We start from the raw sequence: 24310 nt of genomic DNA on the forward strand, positions 1-24310 counted from the left end.
CAACTATCTCAAGGAACGATCTCGTGTCAAAAAAGTTTCATAGACATACTTTGTTTTCTAAATAATATTATCAATTGTCATATGTGACATCTGAATTGTATTTTTCCAATGTGATGAAACATCTAAAGGATAAGGAGCACTCTGTTGTGTATCATAACTCCTCATTCACACCTACTATGTGGTGCTGGTCAATAGAGTCTGTTGCAAGACAAGTTAAAAATGTTTTTTTGTGTTCCTCTAGTATTATGCACGACAAGGTCGTAATATTATAAGGCAAAAAATTATGATTAAAAGATCCTCTTGAAGATGAGGTCTATATTGAGTAAATGGATGAAGACAAGGATTCCACGCAGCAGAAGACACGTAATGGAATCCAAGTAGCCTCATTAAAACCATGAAACAATGTACCTTTGCAAGGATCGCATCCGTGATTTCTTGGATCCCAGAGTGAGACGAGTCGAGCTGCTCAAGTCTGCAGCCTCCAGACTTATCCATGGGATCCTCGGCACGTCGAATCTCCTCTTTCTCATTGACGAGCCCCGTTCAGTATCTGTCATCGTATCGGGATGGAGAAGGGGTATGGGGATAGTGGAGAAAAAGGGGAAAGGCCCCTAAATAATTCTGGCCTGGGTGAATTTTGTTCAGGGCCTTCCTCTATTTATACTAAGTGGGTATTTTTCATAAAACCCCCAAAACTTATGTATATCTTTCAATGTCCAAAAGACCACTTGCGTGTGACCCTCGAGACCCATGTATCAGTCTAGTTAACGACTCCAGCGGCCCAATAACCTTTATTGGCCTTCCAAATTAATTAACTATATCAACATATAGCTTAATTAATGTTGGATCAATTTAACCGAATCGATAGGTCGAGTCTCCAACACGTGGGTGCCAAGCTACACCTCGTGCTCTAGAAGATATAAAAGAGTGTATATCGACTCACTCATGCAAACTGTTCCTCATCGGTTACCGTGTACATATAATCCCTCATCCATTTGATGCTCCTTGGACGACTTAGGGTATGGTCAACTATCAAACCTTAATTGGTCATCCGAGTTAGTACTAATGCATTCGGAAATCATCGGTGAACTCTTCTCTGATATATTCCTTCCTTGGCCAAGGACTTCATCGTATCGTCTTCCTTGAGCTGTCAACTCTTAAAACGAGGGTGAACAATCCCATCTTGACCACTCAATCATCTTTGTGAACCTCTTAATGAACCCAAACTTAGAATATTTGGAATCCCATGGTTCGAGACTCGTTTGCCATAGTCAATGTGCAACCGTCCGTCCACAAGACGTCTTTGGTGTCTGAGGTCTAAGGACCACTTACACAATCGTGATGTGAATCGACCTGATTCACAGTTTGATATAATTCCATTCAGGGGTTTGTACGGATCAATTCAGTGAACTCTTTCCACTAAAGAGCACCCACTATCTATCCTTCATGTCTCCACCCTAATGGCTATGGGGCTGACCATACTCATCATATGAGGGAAACTAGATAGTGCTTTTCTATCCGGATACTTCGATGTCCTTCTCATGTATCCATTGAATAGGAATATTTAGAAGACATGCTTAAATATTAGTGATCTCCATATTACGATCTCGTCATAATTCACTAAGTCCGATCATGTATTAATGGACTTCATTATAAGCATCACACGTGCACTATAATGAATATATTGTATTAATGAACATTGAACGAGATGTAGAATGTGTGATTGGCCCGCTGGCCACATATATTTCACTCATTACCTTGAGTTGATTGAAACAGAATTTCACGTCATGATAAATTACTCATGCTATTATCAGAACCAGAAAACTTAGTGTACAAATTTGTCTTTGTCATTTGATTAAATACTAGAACCATCAGTTTTCAAAAGATTATGTCAACTATACATGTAAAATATACAATATATTATTCATCATAACTACTCGATAGATAACATCAAACTACAGATATTATGTTTCTAATATAATTTTAATATTATCAATAATATCAAACTACATCAAAAACCTACACCTTCATACTTCTGTTTTACAACTTATTTCTAGGTTTGCAGTTGTATTATTCACTATTTAAGGATAAAATGAGTCATTTATAATTTACTTTCCTAAGCTATGTTTTAAAGTATTTTATTGATTTTTTGGGCAAACCCACTTGACTCCTTAGAGTCAAGTGGATTTCTCACATCTTCTAATATGGCCTATAATATATTGTAATATAATTTTAATATGGCCAATAACATCAAAACACATCAATAAAACTACAACTTTATACTTCTCTTCAACCACTTATTTTTAGGTTTGCCATTGTAATTCACCGTTTAAGGGTAAAATGAGGGATTTATGATCTACTTTCCAAAGCTCTATTGTATAATATTTTATAATTTTTGTTAAACTTACTGATGGAGAGCATCAAGACGACGCCAATGAGTCATCAACGGAGCCGTCATCGCCGTCATCAGCATCGACAACCACCCCAGGTAGAGCACGTCCACAGGCGCATCATTATTTTTTGTCTTCGTTTCGTATCGGTTTTCATTGTCTTTTTCGTCTTTCACGTCATTTCATTTCCTATGTCATTTAGTTGTGTTTTAAAAAGGGGGGGTCATTTATTGGACTCCCCTTGTTGGACCCTTTAAAAGGGGCCTATCATGGTCCTATATAAGGCCATGATGGCCCCCACGTTCTTTTTTCAGATCTGTCTTTGTGGAAGTTGTGTTTTTTTCAGTTATCAGATCTCACGTCTGAAGAGAAGAAGAAAAAGAAGAAGAAATAGAGGAGGAAGAAAAGAACGAGGAAGAAGAGAGACAGAGCTCTGAGTGCACACTTGAGTTGCAACACCAAGCTCATCAACGACGGTCCTCCGTCGACCCCGTGCATCACCACACGAAGAAGCCAGTTCATTCGTCGATCGGTGACACTCGGAAGAATCACCGTCTACTTACGATGCAACGTGCGGCTACGTCAACGCTCACACACGAGGAACCCCTCCACGCCCACTTGACCCACCACGGTGAGTCTCGCAACGAATGCCCCACAACGAGACCCACGGACTGCATGGAGTTCCGCCGCAACCGGTCAAACCCTCTCCGGGTATTCTCTGCTATGACCGCTATCGCAAGAGGTCTTCTGCGATGCGGTGAACCATCGTGCAGGTCCTGTCGCCCCCCTCCAAAAGTTGAATCCTTGCCGCTGGCCTGGCTACCGGATGATAGTCCTTTGTGGATACTTTGAAGGAGTATCTATCGCACCAACGAGCGCCGAAAGCCCCTTCATTGACGACTACCACCCCTCTACGTGGTGCCATTCCCATTGCATCAAGATCAATCGACCATCGGACGTACACGCACAGCCCTCTGGTGATACCGTTGGAACATCTTGTGGCGTGAAGTAGTCTATCAACTGAGTCAACAACGGGACTTCCATCAATCCTACATCAGAACAGTTAATTTCTACCTCCACTTAACGCCCGTCGCACTCCCGGGCCTGAGGCTGTTTATGCGGTACTCTATTGCTGCCGGACGCCCACACACTGCCGCTACGACATCCTCGCCTACTCGTCTTCGCTCTTCGACTCTTCACTTCAGTACCGCCTGTCAAGTTACACTGGGCTCGCCTCCGGCATCTCTCCACTGCACTTGCCCACACCGGCCCGTGCACTAACAAATTCTCTGGCGAGGAACGCCCTGTCAACGAGGTACGCCGTTCCCCTTGCTCGTCAGTTATATTACGTCTTTTAGTATATTTTTTACTACACTCCACCACACTCGGGTTAGGTTATGTGAGAGAGAATCACTATGAGAAAACTGTGAAATGAGTGTCTTCCTAGATACGGGTTGAGCCTGTCCATTACATGCGAGCCTCTACGAATTTGTTCCATTTGGTGCCATGGTCGCCGACGTCACTCCGACGAGGGTCAGAAGGTTACTGTCATCATCCACGGTAGTCCGCCTCGGAGCTCGAAACTCGGCATCTTCCCCACTCGTCGGCCCTGCAGGTACAATCCACCTAGGACATACACATCACGTAATTGCATTTACCTAGCGATTCTACCCGTCGGACTACACCATCGACGACGTCCGACATCACTTGCCCCACTTGACTTATGAGAGGCAAGTGGATTTTTCACATCCTCTAATATTATTGATAGAATGTTTGTAATAGCATTTGAAGATTACCGATAACATCAATTTACACCAAGAAAACTACACCTTTATACTTCTCTTTCACCACTTATTTTTAGATTTATATTTTTACTATTCGCCATTGAAGGATAAAATGAGGCATCTATGATATCCTTTCCTAAGCCATATTTTTAAGTTTTCTATTGATTTTTAAACAAACCCCACTGGACTCCTTAGAGTCAAGTAGATTTTTCATATCTTCTTGGAGTTTTAGTTGAAATTCAGGACTTATGTTAATAAAGTGGTGAATTTATGATAGAAATGGAAGATAGGGAGAATCCCATGCCATCTTCTAGATGATAAGAATATGCCCAATACACTAGAAGCTCACTCTAGAAGCCCATTTAACCTTTTTTTATAATTGAGTCAACTAAAGGAAATAATTTTGGAACTAACCCACAATTAGAATTTGAAAGGCCTAATTCAACTCTGGAAAGGTGGGAACATGGATCCACCTGCAAATCAAGTACTCATAGCCTTCAAAAATCTTGGAATTAAATTATGGCTGGGAGGGTTCGGGCATAGTTCGTATTTCCGCATAAATTTAAAAATGAAAATTTAACCCTATTTTATGGTTTGTCAACTATTTATAAATAATGAATGAGCTTAAAAATTATACCTCAGAAGTTATAGTTAGAAAACTATTAATGTAGTATGGTATAATACTAATAATTCTGGGAATATTAGACTTATAAAGCAGAATTTAGGTTAAATAAGTCATTTTAGGGATCTGATTTATGCAACAGTATTTATAATTTTTTTCTTACTTAGAATACAGTAAGGGTTGAATCCATCTGGAGCAGGTAATGAGAGAGTAAATTTCATTATAAATATACTAAAAAAATAATTCTTTTAGCTGATTTTTTTATTTTTCTCCTAGACTTGGTGAGTATTTTCTAAATAGGAAAAATCAATGTAATGAATGCAAACTAGTCAAAGCTATTTTAAATAAATAGAATACATATTTATTATGTGTTAGATATGATATAATAATTAAATGTTATTTTTATAGGAATTTTTTGAGAATTTTAAGGGCAAGAAAAAAAATTTAACATTGAACAAAACCTTCAGTCCACACTAGTGTTCGCCCATCCTGATACCGGTACCAGATGCCAATATCGGGACAGATGCTATATCAGATACCTAAAAGGCAATTTCTAGTATCCGTTCTTTTTGATATCCAGATATTGGATATCGGTTGCTACAGTGCCGATATCTGATACCGATATCGGCCTCGATGTCGGCATCCGTCTCTGTCTCAAGGGGGAGGATGACGACATCAGATATCAGGTGTGGGTATCGATTTTCGACATCCACATCGAAAGGATACTTAAAAATTCTATTAACTTATACGTGTTCAGCGAAAACATGGGCAAGAGCGTAATAAGTGAGGTTTTCGATTGTTTACGCATCTCGTTTAATATATACAGCCAAATATTTTTAATTTCTTCCACATGGGATAACAGGATTTGGGTTTGGTGTTAAACTACGAATCCCTTTATCCCATATGGAGGAAAATAGAACTTTTTACTTCTATTTATTGGACGATGTATTATTATATTAAATAATAAACAAATATGAGGCCATTAAATATGGCAAGTATTGATTAAAATAGCATTTTAACATTTAATGTATAGTCGAACTCATTTAATATATAGAGAGAAAGGTTTCTAATTTCTTCCATGTGGGATAACAGGATTCTGAGTTTACATTACACTTCGAATCCTATTATCCCATATGGAAGAAAATAAAAATTTTGCACTCTATATATTAACTGAGATTGAAATAGATTAAAACCATTCAATACTAATGTACGTAAGTCATAGATTGATATGAAAATCGTATTTTTTACTATCGACACCAGTTTTGACATCCGGATACCGGTTCTGATACCCGGATATCAAAAATCGATATCCGCCATCCAGTATCCGTCGCGTCCCTCTACCTACGATATCCGGTACCGATATCCGTCTACCCCTCAGAGATGGATATCGTCCGATATCTGATATCCGATATCCGGCAGCGTCCTATTTTTTCCCGGATATCAGATATCGGTTGTCCGATACCGGATGACGGACGGATATTAGTTGGGCAAACCCTACTCCACACTCTATTGGGTAGGTAGTAGACTGAAAACTTTGTAACTTTTTCTGCAAGAGGAATTTTTCAGTTTTGTTTGATATTTTGGGAAGCTCAAAGTAAAATCTGTCTACTGCAATGACCTAAAAAATTGGGTTAAATAAGTTTAAACATTCAGAATATCACACAAATCTTGTTGTCACTTCCCTCAAGGACCAAGTGGCGCTATTTCTCCAAGAAGCTTGACCACATGTGAACTCTCCCACCCAAACTCTTGTAGAAATCTGATTCATTAGGCCTCCCACAGCAAGTTGGTAGCAGAAATCCAAGATGAGATACAAACAAATGGGAGAAGAGAATAAATAGAAGTGCACTAACTCTCCCAACCATTGGATTTAATTCCAAGGGTTTGGAGGGTTAGGATTTCTTGATTTCCAGTCTAGACCCACATTCATCCTTACCAGATTTGAAAATAGGCCTTTCAAGTTCAAAATGTGGTTTAGTTCCACAATTCTTGCCTTTAGTTAATCCACTCTTTAAGGAGGTTTGATTGGGCTTCTAGAGTGGGCTTCTTGTATATTTGGCCTCCACTTATTATCTATTAGATGGCTAAGGTTTCTAAGTCCTCCCATGTGCATCTCAAAATAACTAATTTTTTTATCTAAGTCCTGTTTTTCAAATAAAACTCCAAGGAGTCAACTGGAGTTAGTATTCAAATTCAATAAACTATATTACAATATAGCTTAGGAAAATAAATCATAAATTTTTCATTATACTTAACTGGAGAATAATGCTAGTGCAAATCAAAAATAGGTGGTAAAAAGGAAGTAAAAATACATAAATTGATTTCTCTAATTTGATGTTATCACAAAGAAATAGCAAAAATATATTATAAAATAGATAGATAGAGAATTAAAGGTATACTTCTTTGTAATATTACATTAAACATAAATATGTACGAAATGACTGAAATATTATTTAGTAGTATAGCTTTTTAAAATTTTTCAACTAATATCACCATTTTCAAAGACACATTTATACAGTTCATGGTTAGCAATACAGATTTTATTTTATAATTTTCAATATTAATAGTTTGAGAGTATCATGCATAGAATGGATTAACCAATTCACGTAAAGTTTATTTGATTTGTAAGTTTTTGATATCTGGTATTTTTCCAAAAACTATTTATGATTATTTTTGTGATCGAATCCAACCTGCAGGTGATGTAGATCAGATGAGTTCCATCAGGGCCTTTTTGTTCTAGTCCAACCAAGTGTATTGTAATGATCACAAAAATCCAAACAGATAAGAAGATATCTTACTTGAGTCAAAGTATTACTCATTAAGTTATGTCTAGCTGCAATATGTCTTGCCTCAAAACTATTGTTGGAGGCAAATCTCAAAATTGTTCTTCACTCTTTAATGAAAATATGTGTCTGACGAGCCATTTACACATTCCACATCTCATTTAATGTTTATTAATAGAACATACTCATTATTGTGCATTTGTAACTATTATCATGAAGTCCATTAATACATGATTGGACTTAATTAATTATGATGAGATGAAAATACTTAGACCATTAATCTTTAAGCACGTGTTCTAGAAATTCCTATTCAAAGGATATTCAAGAAGGACATAAAAATATTTAGATTGAATAGCACTATCTAGCCTCACTCATATCATTTGTATGTCCAGTCTCGTAGCCATTAGTGTGGAGACACCAAGGATAGATAGTGGGTGCTCTTTAGTGGAATGAGTTCACTAGATTTATCTATACAAATCCTTGAATGGTATTATACCAAACTATGAATCACGTTGATTCACGTTATAGTTTTGTAAGTGATCATTAGACGCAAGACACCAAAGATGTCATGTGGATGGAAAATTGTACTTTGACTATGACCTAGGAGTCTTTAATCATGGGATTGATAAATAGTCTTAGTTCGGGTGTGTCAAGAAGTTCACAAAGATGATTGAGTATTCAAGATGTGATTGTCCACCCACCATATAACAGGTGACAGCTCAAGGAAGACAATGTGATGAAGTCCTATGCCGAGGTAGTAAAATATCATAGAACAGTTTTCTGATGATTTTCGAACGCATCAGTACTAACTCAGATGCTGAATTAGGGTGTGATAGATACCCGAAGTCATCCTAGGAGAGTCAAGTAAATGAGGGACTCTATGTACACGGTAACCAATGACAAACATGTTCTATGAGTGAGCCAATACACACTATTTTGTATAGTCTAGAGCACGAGGTGTAGCTTGGCACCCCACATGTTTTAGATTTGACCTATCAATAGGGTCAAATCAATGCATTAATTGAGATATATGATGATATGGTTAATTAAACTGGAAGGCTAACAAAGATTGTTGGGCTTCTAGAGTTATTATCTCGATTGATACATGGGTCTAGAGGGTCATACCCAAATGGTCTTATGAACATCGGAAGATATACTTGAGTTTGGGGGATTTTATGAAAAATACCTACTTAGTATAAATAGGGGAAGGCCCAGATTGAAATTCACCAAATACAGAATTGTTAGAGGACCTTCTCATCCACCTCTTTTCCCCCATGGATCATCCCCATTCTCGCCGTGATCGGGACATCTTAATGACGGCGACGGAGGTTGAGCAAATGATGTAACATGACTAACAGGATTGTTCAGATTGTGTTACACAACGTACGTTTGTCCACAAGACAAAATGAAGGGTTGAAATGATGAGTAAATTTAGAAATAACGAGTAAGTAAATCAATCATTGACTTACAAAATGTGCAAGTCAATTGAACAACACGTGACGGGTTTTGTCACGATCAAACTTCCAATAAGTCACGTACTATTAGAAGGGGTCGACTTGGTGGGGAACGAGCTTCGTCCACTAGGGTCCACACCGTCGACGTGAACGAGCGGATCCAGTACCATCAAAGAGAATGTCCTAATGCAATGGTGGTGGCTAAATCCTATAACATCATATTTGCTCGAGGCAGCGGAGCAATCTAAAACCGGCACTGAAGGGGGTAATAGTACTGCAAGAATAAAAGAAATATTGGGGAGTGAATGAGACAGGTAGGTGTTTCTGAGTAACGATGAATCATGATCGTCAATGAAAGATGAAGGAGCTGCGGTTGATGATTGCACAAGCACCACAAGGATCCCTTTTGGCGAACACGGTAGGATTCGTTCACGGCGGATGTTCACAATTCACCTTGTACTGGGCTGATGACATCTTGACGGTGATCGTGTAGGCTGAGGAATGTGATAGAGACCGAGTCAGCACGATGGGCAATATTTGACCAAAGGGGAGGTCTTCGCGGGTTGGCATCAATTTTTGGCCGGAGTCGGAGGCCGCAGCTAGAGTGGGAGGGGAAAATTGCGGTTGAAAAAAAATCCTGGCAAGACTCACGGCGATGCTGGAACACCGAAGAACCGGATGACCTCGTCGTGGAACGCTGAATGACAGTATATCAAGGAGGACGGGGAAATGTCGAATATTTTTTGACTTCGATGAGCGTCGGTCGAAAGTGGAGACGTTGCAGCACAAATTCGTCACTGCCAGCGATGGAGGATCGGCGATCGATAATCTTCGCACTAGGGGAGATCCATCGATTGGTGGACGTTTAACAGAGGAAATATAATCATTCAAGGTGTCCAATCTTCACCATAGTCCGGATCCCATCCATCCCCCGAAAGGAGAGAAGATCACAGAAAAAAATAGAGAGGGAGAGGGGACGAAGGATAATCTTCAGTGTTGAATGACGCCGGCAAGTGAGTTGGCGATGATTTATCGTGGATGGAGCTAGGACGGAGGAGACCAACGAGATAGTTTACCCACAGTGCAGCAGTAGTCTGGATGCTGATAGATCATTGAAATATCGCTCCAATACTTGAATCCGATGGTACAGTCTTCAACACAAGTCTTCTTCGATTTATTCCTTTTCTTCTTTGTCACGGTGGAGAAGAAAATGTAGACGAGAAAGAATTTCACCCCGTTGATGGATGCCAAAGTTCCATTGAGGAGGTATTGATTGACCAAAGAGTTAACACTAGATGCAACCCTCTCAAAAGAAAAGAGGATTTAAGGGCGATGGAACTCCGATGGCGCTTTGAGAAAAGAAACAATGATGCTATATGCTTCTTCCCCTTTCAGACAAAACAAGAACGATGAACAACAAAAAAATAACTACCAATGAACAAACGAGATCTGGTTTTTCACAAAATGATCAAGCACTAAGCCTCCCACATCCACCCTTCCTCCTTAAAGAGAGGAAGAGGCAGTTGTGGGAGGCCCAATTGGGCCCTCTTTTAAAGGGAAAGCCTATTGGGCTTCCCCTTAAAAGGGATCTTTAGGGGGAGAAGAAGCCCTATATGGATTTCCTCCCCCTAAAGATAGCTAAATCACAATTAAAAAAATGAAACACACGCAGGAGGCTGGTACTAATGCAGGAGGGGCCTCTGACAATCCAAAGACAATGAAAAAGAAAAGAACACAAAGACGGCTCGGCGCGCTCCAAGATGACGTGAATGTTGCTTCAAGCCTGATAGTGGAAGTCTTGGTTCTTCACGTCGGCTCAGGCTCCACGTAGGGGCTGGCGACGAGTCTGGACGCGATTAGCTGGATGGTCCTCCATCAGTGAAGCGCACCCAGGTGTAGAGATTTGACGTGTCAACAATTACATGGATATGTCTAAATGCTGCACACATGAGAAGCTTGACTCATCTTGCTTTGGAATCCAATCAATCATGGATGAGATCTGTGCACATGTGATTTTTTTCATTATTTTTTATGCCCTTATGATTCCATCATAACTCTTTTGCTGCATAGAATCCTTATGTTCATCCAGATCAAGGCCTTCTCAACCCAACATTCTTAAAATAAGGATTGAGATTCAAGAGGGAGAACGATCCTAGAAAATTAGACACTCCATTTTATTTGGCACAATTAGTTGTGTCTTCTCCTCCACAAGTTTTTCGTATTTCCTAGATCACATTGTCATAATTTTTATATTTTCTGTATTTTTTGTGTGTTGGTTATGATTTATTTGCTCCAATCACATGAATTTATCCCACTCCATTTGATATATTCATGACATGACACCTGTTCCAGTTGACTCCCCTTCACTATGACTTCATATAATTGTGATGATGTCAATTTATTAACCAATAATTGATATTATAGATCCATATTTGACTAGATAATATGTGCAGTTAGATGTGACTCACATGATATTAATATGTTATTTTCGTGTTGTCACACATCATTAAATGACCGTGATGTTTTTCATGAATTTAATGGTTCATTATTTTGAGCATTTCATAGGTGTATTTTCATTATCATGGGGATATTCCTGTTTCAGATTAGTGGACTCTAGATAATTTCCTTTTGTAATTTTGTTACATGGGAATGATTAAATCGTGTTAGTTACATGGCTTGTGATGTATTTCATTAATTTCATGGGTCATTCTTTTGAGAATTTTATGGGTATATTTTAAGTATTATGGGGTTATTCCTGTTTAATATTACTTGAGTTTTAATAATTTTTCCACAGTAAATGATTGAATCATATTAGTTTTTCAATTAATTAATAAAGGATTAGAAATATTAAAGTTAGCTGTTAGATAACATGTGATTGCTATGACTTGATTTTTGAAATAATAATTTTTTAAGCATAAATCATGTCTTTAATTTACTTATTCACTTGATGGTAATAGATATGTTATCTACGAGGAAATCACTAAACCTTTTTTACCTTAACTTCATGCATATTTTTTCCTGGATATAGGATACATATCAAATAGTGTATTCATATAATTGTATTAACTATTTTATTATAACTATAACATGTTTAAAGTAGCCGGATAAAACCATTTGTAAGCTGCATTTAGCAGTCATTTATCATCATTTGGTGCATTGAAACGATGGAAGATTTTATGTTATCATTTATGTGTACACCTTTATTACATAAACACGTTTTTTGGCATTTATATCAGATTTATATAACTTAAATAAGTTGAGAATGTTGTGCACATAAAATGATCTTGAAATTACTATTATTGATCTTTCCATAAAACATTGTGATTCATCTGTAAATTTTAACAATACCATATGTTGGCATGCAGTTTATTAATAACTTATATCTTTATGTGTACAGATATTTTAAAAATAATTATCTCAATTTTTGAAAAACATTAAAGCTTATTGAAGTAGATTGACTGGCAATCTTGGTGAGCTTGATTTATGGATTCCATGATATGCTAATTAACCATTTCAGTAGGCCTAGTGGGTCACCATGCAGGGTGGGAAAAGGAAGCAGTTTAACACTCTAGAAGGTTGCCATAGAACGCCAATTGGTTGGTGTATCAGGATATTGATGCATAAATTGGGTAGTGAGGTGCAAAACATACCTAATTTACTCATTACAACTTTTTCAACATAGAAATATATTAGATCATGGGATATGTGGCCCAAAATTATCAGCCTCAGTTGTCACAGGAGTTTAAGAACATCACAAATCAGCACTGTCAGATTCTGCTAGGATAATCTGAACTCTGTGTGTATATTTGTTGATGTACCACCCTCCTGTTCAATTTCTCATTGATAGTCTCTCCATCCATCAGCCCATGTGAAATGGCTATGGCACTATGGTGCATATTCTTCTAGTTGCTGGAAATATGAGATCCAAAAAAAATCAGTGGATGCACAATCATCTGAATTGATCAAATATTGTGGAAAATACCAATGCCTGAGTTCATCATAAAAATCCAGTGATTGAACCAGGGGTTGTACAATTTTAAAGTCATCATATAAAACCATCAATATAACCCAAATCAGATCACTTCTAGTAGGAAATCAGACTAAGTCAATCTTAATAACTCATTTACTCTAATTATTGAGTATATTATACACAGGTAAGCAATTAGATTAGCAGGTAAAATGTCATTATTTTGGATTGGCATGTTGTTTTTCTTAACGCGTGAAAGATTAAATTAACCTTTATCTCCTATTCAGTTGACTTCTCTCGGTAAGATCCTCTTTCTAGTTCATTTAGGAACCTCTCGACCTAAAAAACATTAAAGCCAGACATTCGGATGGAACAATCTCAACTTATTTACCAGTAAATTTTGAATTTTCTCAGTGGTTGTTTAGAATGTTCATTTAGTTTTAAATATCAAATACAGTGAATTGGAATCATAATTAAACTATTGAGGCCCATGATTGGCTAGAAATTCCATCCTGCGCACAGATCCTGCTAAGGAACTGTGAAGAAAACCGGTCTACTAAAACCAGACCTAGAAGTCGAACCATCTAGGTGGTATTGAAAGTCAATGTTTAATGATCAAACTAATATACGTAAACATCAATTATATACTTGGTATACTAAAATATCAAAGATGATTGATGTCATGATCAGACATCATTATGGTTTTTCTTCATTAATTGTTTTTTCTCTCCCTCAGAATTCCCACCTTTCCTCTCTATCCCTTCTGTACATCTCTCTCACCCTTTGTTTCTCTCTCTCCGTCTCTCTCTCTCTCTCTTTCTGTCTCTCTCCCTCTCTCTCCCTTTCTCTCCTTCTCTGTCTCTCTCTCTCTCTTCCTCCCTTCCTCTCTCTCTCTCTTCTTCCCTTCCTTTCTATCCCTCTCTTTCTCTCTCTCTATCGTTTTCACTCCCATTCTCTTATCTTTCTTTCGATTTTAGAAACCACTGAAAATGTCTTCTTTAAAGATGTGAACGTCATCAACGAGTAACTAGTAAACACCAACGTTGACGAGGCATGATGTTTCTCAATGTTGTTGGCAGTTCGAATAAATACAAGTGGCTTTGAGGATTGACTTGACATTGAATGTCCAATCCACTACTTTCATTTATATGCCTATTAATCTAAAACACATTCATATGGGATAAATGAAAGAGCCGAATGGTACAGGGGACTGTATAGGATGAAACCAAATGACTTCATCCAATTTACCATGCAGTGATATTAATGTTTTGACAAGCTTAGATTGAAAACTCACTGAAGTTTTTATACACATTCTGAAATTAAGCAATTTTTATTGAAACTTTGGTTCAATAGAACTTGGGTGATTTGTTCTTCATAAAGCTCATCTCTGGTTTTGATTTTTGACCTTAAGGCTTCGGAAAATATTGAGATCTGTCAGAGGCGCTACCATTACCTCTGAACCATTGTAAAGTAGTACCACGGATTAATAGCACGAAATATCCCAAAATTTTTATAAAATCTGAGATATAACCTAAACTTTTATTTTGGCACGGTATTTCCCAAACTCTCTAAGTCGACGCCGACATATCCCGGTGATGACGTGGAATCCATCGTGGCTGCCAGGTGGATTTCCGGCCAGATTTTGACCTGGCGGAATCCACCTGGTAGCCACGATGGATTCCACATCATAACGGGGATTCCACCTGCCAGATGTTTTCCGATAAGAGAGAGAGAGAGAGGCATTCTAGAGAGAGAGAGAAGGAGAGAGAGAGAGAAAGAGAGGCATTCTAGAGAGAGAAAGAGAGGCGTTCTAGAGAGAGAGAGAAGGAGAGAGAGAGAAAGAGAGGCATTCTAGAGAGAGAAAGAGAGGCGTTCTAGAGAGAGAGAAAGGGAGAAAGAGAGGCATTCTAGAGAGAGAAAGAGAGACATTCTAGAGAGAGAGGCGTTCTCTCCCTTTCTCTCTCTAGAATGCCTCTCTTTCTCTCTCTAGAATGCCTCTCTTTCTCCCTCTAGAACGTCTCTCTTTCTCTCTCTAGAATGCCTCTCATTCTCTCTCTAGAATGCCTCTCTCTCCCTTTCTCTCTCTCTCTAGAACGCCTCTCTTTCTCTCTGTAGAACGCCTCTCTCTCCTTCTCTCTCTCTCTCTTATCGGAAAACACCTGGCAGGTGGAATCCCCGTTATGAAGTGGAATCCATCGTGGCTGCCAGGTGGATTCCGCCAGGTCAAAATCTAGCCGAAAATCCACCTGGCAGCCACGATGGATTCCACGTCATCACCGGGATATGTCAGCGTCGACTTAGAGAGTTTGGGATATACCGTGCCAAGAAAAAAGTTTAGGTTATATCTCGATTTTTTAAAAAATTTGGGATATTTCGTGCTATTAACCCAAAGTACCACTGTCTTTTGATTTTTACTTCACACACAAATCAAAGGTCTACCATGCACCACTAGTTCTGACAACTCTCTCCTGTGTAGTGTGACGGATAGTTGAGGTTTGTCAAAAATTCTTTTCCAGCTCTTTAGGTGTAAATATGTCTACTTTTTTCATCTGAAAAAGAATTTAAAAACTTATGCGACTCGTAAATGAATAGGCTCTGCCATTTATGCTAGCATAACTTGCTAGCATCCCAGCTGGTCTTCCGTGTGGGTTGATTTTACCAGATCGGTACATTAGTTCATAATATTGCAAATGATGTGTTCTTTCCTGTTTGATCGGAAACCAACATAGAATCATAAATCGCTTGAAAAAATCTGAAAAACTTAACAGAAAAGTAATAATTGTATTCGTGACTAGTGTAGATATCTGGACAGAAACAAATAAAGAAGGAGAAATATAGAAGAGACGAAATAACAATGTAAGAGAAGGAGAAAGATGAAGAAAAATAAATTTAAGAAGGACATATAAACAAAGTGAAAACAAAGGTAATGCAGTTCCAAATATTTGACTTCTTTCCTGTACAACCCCATCATCAAGGGGTGGTCTTCTTGTATTGGTATCTGCCAGCGCAGGCGAGGTAGACCAGCAAGTTGATGAAGCTCAGCCCAGCGAGGAGCCAGAAGAAATAATCAAGATGACCCTCATTCAGATTATCTGGTATCCAGCCAGCGCCACCTCCACCGCCGGTCACGGCATCAACAACAGTGAGAATGAAGGAGCTTAAGTAATTCCCCAGAGCCGTGGTGAGCAGGGCATAAGCGCTGCACAAGCTCCTCATGGCATCCGGCGACTGGTCATAGAAGAACTCCAGCTGCCCAATGAATGTGAAGACCTCGGCAGCACCCACAAGGAAGTATTGGGGGATCTGCCACAGTATGCTGAGTGGTGCTGCCGCCCCAGAATTGACCAACCCCTCCTCTCTCACGAGCTGCAACCGCCTAATCTCCACTACAGCTGCCGCCACCATGGCAAGGATGGACACGACAAGGCCCACGCCCATGCGTTGGAGCTCCGAGAACCCACGATCACGTCCGGTGAGGCGCCGGACGACTGGCACCAGAGCCTGGTCGTAGAGCGGTACCCAGATGATGACGCTGACGACATCAAATACTGACAGGGACGCCGGCGGAATCTTGAATCCCCAGAGAGTGGAGTTCATGACCATGCCCTGCTCCACAAACATGGTGGAGATCTGGGCATAGACGGCGCAGAACACAATACCAGTGGCCCAGATGGGGAACATCCTCAGCAGGATTTTCAGCTCCTCTACCTGAGTCACAGTGCAAAGCTGCCATGCATGTGCCTTCCCCTCCCCCTCCCCCTCCCCCTCCCCATCCCCTGCCACTGCAGCCTTGTCCAGGAACCTAACCCACGAAGAATATTAGTAGACGGAAAAACAAAGAAAGTTCTTTATTCTGTGTCAAATACCTGAACTCATCGGTGTGCTCAAGCTTGCGGCTGCCTTTAATGGCAGAGGCCCGGTCTGGGGGAAGCTCATAAAGGAGGGTGCTGTCCAGGGGGGCAGTAAGCCGCCATTTCCTTGTGGCGGCAATGATGACCTGGCAGCACCGAGTGAGGGGGCTCCCCCCGGGCGGCTGGAACCGGTACAGAGGGGTGCCAGAGAAGAAACTGAAGATTGCAATGGCCATGAACACAGTGGGGATGCCAAAGCCCAGGCCCCACCCTTTGTTATCCTGGATCCAGACCAGGAGGCTGCTTGAGACTAGGGCACCAAGGTTGATGGAGAAGTAGAACCAATTGAAGAAGGAGCCCTTCTTGACTCTCTCTATTGGGTCTGTGTCGTCAAACTGGTCAGCGCCGAAGGAGGAGACACATGGCTTGATTCCCCCGGTGCCCAGGGCAATGAAGTAGAGCCCAGCGAAGAAGACTCCATACTGGGACAGAGATGCCTCTGGGCACACCTCCCCCACACACGGCGGCGGCTTCAGTGCCGGCAATGATGCCGACAGAGTCAAAGTCCCCATTCCCTGGGTAAAAGTCAAGGTCAATGCAATGAAAAGTCAATGAGATGTTGGTAGATGGTGGATGGTAGATGGTGTACGATGAGGTAGATGGTGGAGAAAATGGCAATGGTCCAGTATCGGCCCCAGTAGGCATCGGCAAGGACAGCACCGATGAGAGGAGCAATGTAGCATGTGCCTTGCCATGTTGTCACGTTCCTAGCGGCTGAGACATTGCCTTCGTGTAGTTTCTTTGTAAGATATGTCACCAGGTTTGTGGAAATACCATAATATGCCAGTCGCTCACAGCACTCCGTTCCTGGAAATGATCATCATAGTTCCCATCCAAAAATAACTTATCATCATCTAAATGGTATCAAAAAATGTTTGCCAAATTTTTCATAAGAGCGTTTCTCAAACAATCAACTAACAAAAAAATGATGATTATTTCAGTAAAAAAAATGATGATTATTAAGCATATCGCTAAATTTTCTAGCAATTCTCACAGTTGTGGTGATGACAAATAATATTTTAAAGACAGTAATTTGATATATAAATCATTATTCATTATCCCATAATATTTGCCTAGGCTCGTCTTTATCTACTAAAGTGTCCAGAGAATATTCTTCCTATCATAAAATAAATATTATTTATCATATTGCTGAGCCTTTCATGCTTTTGTCGCAATAACATTCATTAGTATTCATATTACTCTTTCAAAAGGAGTAACTACCTAGAATGAAAGGACAAGCTTTCCATCCACCAGTGCTGTTCTTTCGGACCTGATTTCCCCTGATGTCCACCGATCCATCTCCTGTGTATTCCCCTTTCGAATTTTCCTGCATCAGTGATGAAATTTATTCGAGATTTGAGAAATTTTCGGACGCCGAGTAGCCAATAATTTAACAAATGAGCGGAAATTTTTTAGTAAGCCCACAAAGTAAAATTTGAAGTTCACAAAGTAGTTTCGGAAAGCTACGCTCAAAGAGAGACATTGGGAAGAAATTATTTCTTGAATCCCAATCGTAAGGATAGCCAACATAGTTAAGTACATCGAAAGAAAGCTATGATGATCTGGAAGATAATTTAGACAGCCAGCTTCATATTAATGCTGTGATTCTGAAGTAAAAAGAAAATATAGCAGAGGATAATAAGCCTCTGAGGATGAAGCGAAATCCTGAAATGATTGAGGAAAAGGCCCAATCTTGAATTGAATGAACCTTACATTTTACCTAATTCACGATCAAGTGCCGACAAAAGACTCAAATTTCTCCGTGTGTTGGACGAGATTATTCCAGTAAAACCAATGCATCTCATAAATCTTTCGTTTTGGAAAGCTCCTTCAAGGAAAAACATAGCTGACTCGCCAGTGGCCTAATGTTTTTCAGATAATCATAGTAATACCGCCTCATACACAAATAATCGATTCAAAAGATTGCAAAGAACTTCCTGCTGAACTTTTGGCAAGGAAATTATAAATCATTAGAACGGCCTTCATTCGAGATTTAACCCTGAAATTTATTAAGAAACATTCGAAGCAAATCGGCTAGGGATTTGACCCAACCACAAATCGAGACAGATTACATAAACATCACCTACGAGTAACTAAATAAGTCCTTCCATGGATGAACAGATTGAAAGAAATAAGCCCAGACACATCCTACAGCAGGATAATCATTTTCTTCCCGGACAATTAATCCACCAAAACATTAAAAACAGTACTTCCATAATCAAGCTCCAGTCTGATAAGATCGTCAATTTCGCAATAATGGCGTCACCGCTAGAGAAACGACTCGAAATAAGAGATCAAACTACGCCAATCCACCAGAGAAGATAACCAATTGAAAATCAAATCGAAACAGGGAAAAACCCAGATACAAAACAGATAGCTTGAGCGACTAAATCAAAAATTTAATAAAAAGAGCCAACCTCTAAAAGACCTTCCTCTAGGGCAAGCCGATTTTCCTCTTGCGAACCCATCAAACGGCGATCACAGCACAGGGATCACACTCTTACAATAATCAGATGATGGGACTGGGGAGGTTAAGAGCACCGATTGTAGTGACGTATGAATCTTCAGTTTGTGAACGATCCTCTCTACCCCTCGATCGGAGAGCCTGTTCTTTCGAATTCCCTATACTACACGCGATAAGCTAGTCTGGGCGGTTGCCCACAACTTGCTTCTCTCTCTCTCTCTCCCCCCTTCTCTCTCTCTCTCTCTCTCTCTCTCTCTCTCTCTCTCTCTCTCTCTCTCTCTCTCTCTCTCAACGAGTTAAAAAGCCACAATCACAGCGGAGTGGAAGATGACGCCGTGTATGGTGGGACCCCCAGAATGTTCCTCTCTCTCTCTCTAGATATATAATATATATTTCCCCTTTCTATATCTCTCTCACTGTCGCTCTCTCTCTATCTCACCCTTTTCCTGTCTCTCTCCCTCCACCCTTTTCCGTCCCCTCTCTCTCATCTCTCCCTCACAATTTCTCTTTCTTTCTATTTCTCCCTTTCTCTCTCTCTATATCTCTTCCTCTCCCTTTTTGTCTCTATCTTCCCTCTCTCTCTTTCCCTTTCTCTCTGTATTCCTCTCTCTCTACCTCTACTCTCTCTCTATCTCTCCCTCTCAATTACCCTCTCTTTATATTTCTCCCTTTCTCTCGCTCTATCTCTTCCTCTCCTTTTCTGTCTATTTTTTCCTCTCCCTCCCTTTCTCTCTATATCTTTTCCTATCTCTTTATGTCTCTATCTTACCCTCTCTCCTGTTCTCGTGAATGGAAGACAATATTTTGACTATGAGGAGCCTCTAATCATGGAATTCAAATAAGTTATAGATCGAATGTAGTAAGAAGTTTACGGAGATGATTGAGTGGTCAATAGGAGATCATTCCCCCTCATTATAAGCGGAGATTCACTCAAGCAAGATGATGTAGAAAAATCCTGGTCCAGGGTAGTGAGAATATTGGAGAAGGCGTTCTCCAATGATCCCCCTTATGCATCAATACTAATAGAATGACGGATTAGGGTTTGACGATAACCCATACCCTAAGTCGTTCGAGAGTCTCGCGCGGATGATGGATTATACATATACGGTAATCGATGATGGTAAAGGTTCCATGGAAGAGTCCGAGACTAGTCGGTATCTTCTAGAGCACGAGGTGTAGCTTGGCACCTCACGGGCTGAAAACTTAACCTATCGATTGGATTAAATCATTTCTTATTTAATTAATCTATACGTTACTATAGTTAATTAATATGGTTAGTCAATAAATGTTATTGGGCTATTAAAGTTATTAACGAGAATGATACATGGGCCTAAAGGGTCATACGCACAAGGTCACAAAGGCATTGGTGGATATATTTTACTGTGTAGGGTTTTTGAGAAAAAATTTAAGTGAAATATAAAGAGAGAAATGGGTCTCATTTTAAGCACCCATGCAAGCCTGATTTGAGAGCCTGAAGTTAAGAAGAAGGGAAGCAATGAGAACTATATGGGGATGATGAGGTGAGATGAAGGGTGGTTCAATGATGGGGATGATGGGGATAAGATGATAGGGAAATGATAGAGATGACAAAGTATGGAGAAAGGGAAAGGAGGAACCCAAGAGGAGTTAACGATGTTGAAAAAGAGAAGCCGTGGTAGTCATCCTGTTAACGCTCCGTTGTTGTTATTGCCAGAAAATCACCAAGGAATTACTCTTTTCTCACAAACAACTTCACAATAATTCTCAAACAAAAATGTTCATACATGCAGGCTCATGGCCCTTTTAAAAGAAAAAAAACCATGCAGTTACAAAGAAAATAAACTGTCAATTTGAAATGGAGGTTTAAGAGAAAGTGATAGAGAGAATGGTGGTTCATGTAGAGGAAGTTGTGGGAAAGGTGAGGGAGAGGGGTTGGAGAAAAGTCAATTCAGAAGTAGAAAAGAGAGAGAGAAAGAAAATTAGAGAGGGAAGATAATGGTGGAATAGTCAACAATAGTGAACAATTAAGAAGGTAAGAGAACTGATAGAAAGAAAGAGAAGAAGTGGAGAAAAAAAGTCAAAGAAAAGAGTTGAGTCAGAGAGAGAAGAACGTGGTAGTAGGGAAAAATACGGTCTGAACGTTTGGTCAGACTGGATCGAACCGGATGCTATTGCTGTTGGATTGGCTGTAGGACTTGCTTCTATTGGACCTGGAGTTGGTCAAGGTATTGTTGCGGGTCAGGTTGTAGAAGGTATTGCGAGACAGCCAGAAGCAGAAGGTAAAATACGAGGCCATTTTGGGGCCTGACCGGACCGTCCGGTCTGGGTCCGGTTTGCAAGTTGAAATAGACCGAGGACTGTTCCTAAATAAATTTAAACAGTATTATATTGAAAATAAGAATAATGGAGGAAGAGGAACGGGTCAATCTCCCGTTCCTCTCCCCACCATCAATCCGTTCCCTCCCCCCTTCATAGTTCCTTTGATCCTCTCCCAGACTAGATGCCATCCGTGCTTGCCGTCGCCACCGCCACCACGTTCTCCAGACTCTCATTCCCACCGTCTAACCCTTTTGCTCTCCCCACCTCTCACGGTCTTCCTCTCCCTCTCTCACGCTCTCCCTCTCTCGCTGATGCAGGACAACTAGAGGGATGGATTGTGACGACTAAAGGAGACGTTATGGATGATAATGGATACAGGTGCAGGAATTGGTTGAGGGTAAGGGGGGATTAAACAGACCACAAACTAACACGATCGACTTTGGAAACTTAAATCGGATGAAATAATGGTGGTGCAGCCCCATTCCTTGTCGAGGGCGGGAGTACTATCTTCAACCACCGCGACGATGCCGAAGCACCAAGTCCAATACCTTCAAATTCGCGTTCGCGGGAAAACTCACGAGAAGACCTAATCCACTAATTTGTTGAAATTCCAAGAAATCTAAAACAGATCCGAAGGCGATGGAAGAATTCTCGTGGAATACTGGACGAAGAACACACGGCACCAAAGAGTTTAGGCGTACCTCGGCACTGGAGTGCGTGATGAGGCTACGGGCAATTCTGGTCGTAATTTGGCTCGACGTTCTGGGCGTTGCGTGGCCCACTGGACGAAATAGCTGGGCGTTCCGGTTGTTGAGCGGCCCTGGTAATGACTTGATCGGGCTAAGCCGGGCTGCTTCGTGACCAAGATGCTTGGGCGTGGCAGATGAGCAGTGATGTCGTTGTCGGGGATTCAGGCGTAGGCGACTTCCCGCGCGCGCGGAACGCAAGCGCACGGAGCGCACGGAGCAGCGCGCGGGGGCGCTAAGTGCGCAGAGCGCCAACGCGCATGCGGAGAGCGCAGAGGGCGTGCAGCGTACACGGAGCGCGCACGGTTCGAAGCTTTGGTCGACGGTTTGCGGGGCTATGATGGTGGCCTGCGCGGGCGGGCGGAAGGGTGGCTTGCACAGGCAAGGAGGGCGACGAAGGGGATGAAGGCGAGGATCCGTGGTGGTGGCGACGACGATCCGGCAAGAAGGGGGCTAGGGCAAGTCCTTCAAGAGGATCCGTGGTGGTGGCGACGACGATCCGGCAAGAAGGGGGCTAGGGCAAGTCCTTCAAGTTATACTCAATTCTTGAATATAACTTTGCCTAACTATTTCTTGGAACATTGGCCTATACATATAGGTCTTGAAGGAAAGAGAAAAATACAGTTAATAAAATAAAATAAAGACAGGCGACGTGGTTTCGTGTCACGTCAAGGGGCAATTCTTGATCTGTTACTGGCGACGTGTCATGACGTGTGATGGGGCATGCTTAGGTGAAGACGTGTTTGATGTTGGTGCGTTGACTTGGTCGGGTAACGGTGACGGCGTGTCCTCAGCAGCAATGTCGACATCGAATGACGGTGGTGGCGCGTCCGGTGTCGATGTGTTGACGTTGTCGCAACCAATCCCCTTCCTCTATCTCTATCTTTTGCTCTCCGTCTCTCTCTCTATCCCCTTCCCTCTATCTCTAGCTTTCTCTCTCTATCCCCTTCCTCTATCTCTATCTTTCTCTCTCCATCTCTCTCTATCTCTCTATCCTCTTCCCTCTATCTCTATCTTTCTCTCTCCTCTCTTTCAATCTCTCTCTATCCCCTTCCTCTATCTCTATCTTTCTCTCTCAGTCTCTCTCTATCCCCTTCCCTCTATCTTTCTCTCTCTATCCTCTTCCCTCTATCTCTATCTTTCTCTCTCCTCTCTTTCAATCTCTCTCTATTCCCTTCCTCTATCTCTATCTTTCTCTCTCAGTCTCTCTCTATCCGCTTCTCTCGATCTCTATCTTTCTCTCTCCCTCTCTCTCTATCCACTTCTCTCGATCTCTATCTTTCTCTCTCCCTCTCTCTTTTTCTTTCTATCCCCGTCCCTCTCTATATCTTTCTCTCTCCCTCTCTCTATCCTCCCTCTTCCTCTCCCTATCTCTCTTGCTCTCTTCCTTTCCATCTCTTAAGTAGTATAATTTCTGTACATCTACATGGTACTAATTACGTGGCTGGCTATGTTATGCTTCCACAAAACACAATATTTGAGACAGTTACACTCGTCGCTTGCATGTTGACTTGGACTTTTTCAATCCATCTTCCCTCTAAATCTGACAGACTCATAAAAACTTTCTTGTCCGGCTTTATGAGGAATAGTTTTCCCTCACTCTGATTTAACAAAGTTTCATTACACAATGAATGATATTTATTATAAAAAAATGATATTTATCCATGCTTCCTTCATTTGTTCTGCCTTTTTGCACTAATGACCACAAATAAGAATAAATGACTTTTTTACAAGCAGTTGTAGAATACAATGAATGTGTGATACTCTTTATGATTCTAGTATCATTCAACAATAAGAAACCTCCTGATTGATGAGCTATTAATATGAACTGAATTTTTTAACCGCTAGCATCCTATAACAGAGCGAATCTGATTCCAACTTACAAACATAA

The 24310-nt window shown here is 40.6% G+C and overlaps 1 protein-coding gene across 1 annotated transcript; it reads right to left on the minus strand.

The window, feature by feature from the left end:
* Positions 1–15862: 15862 nt before the first annotated feature.
* On the minus strand, positions 15863–19649 carry PTR2 (peptide transporter 2). The gene is made up of 5 exons (XM_078577456.1): positions 19329–19649; positions 18133–18238; positions 17501–17718; positions 16867–17426; positions 15863–16802 (listed from the first exon to the last, which is right to left on the minus strand). The coding sequence occupies exons 1-5, from the start codon at positions 19377–19379 to the stop codon at positions 15971–15973; spliced, it is 1767 nt and encodes a 588-aa protein (XP_078433582.1). The 5' UTR covers positions 19380–19649; the 3' UTR covers positions 15863–15970.
* Positions 19650–24310: the final 4661 nt, after the last annotated feature.

Source organism: Wolffia australiana, chromosome 6 (assembly GCF_029677425.1).
Source record: "Wolffia australiana isolate 7733 chromosome 6, ASM2967742v1".
NCBI lineage: Eukaryota > Viridiplantae > Streptophyta > Magnoliopsida > Alismatales > Araceae > Wolffia > Wolffia australiana.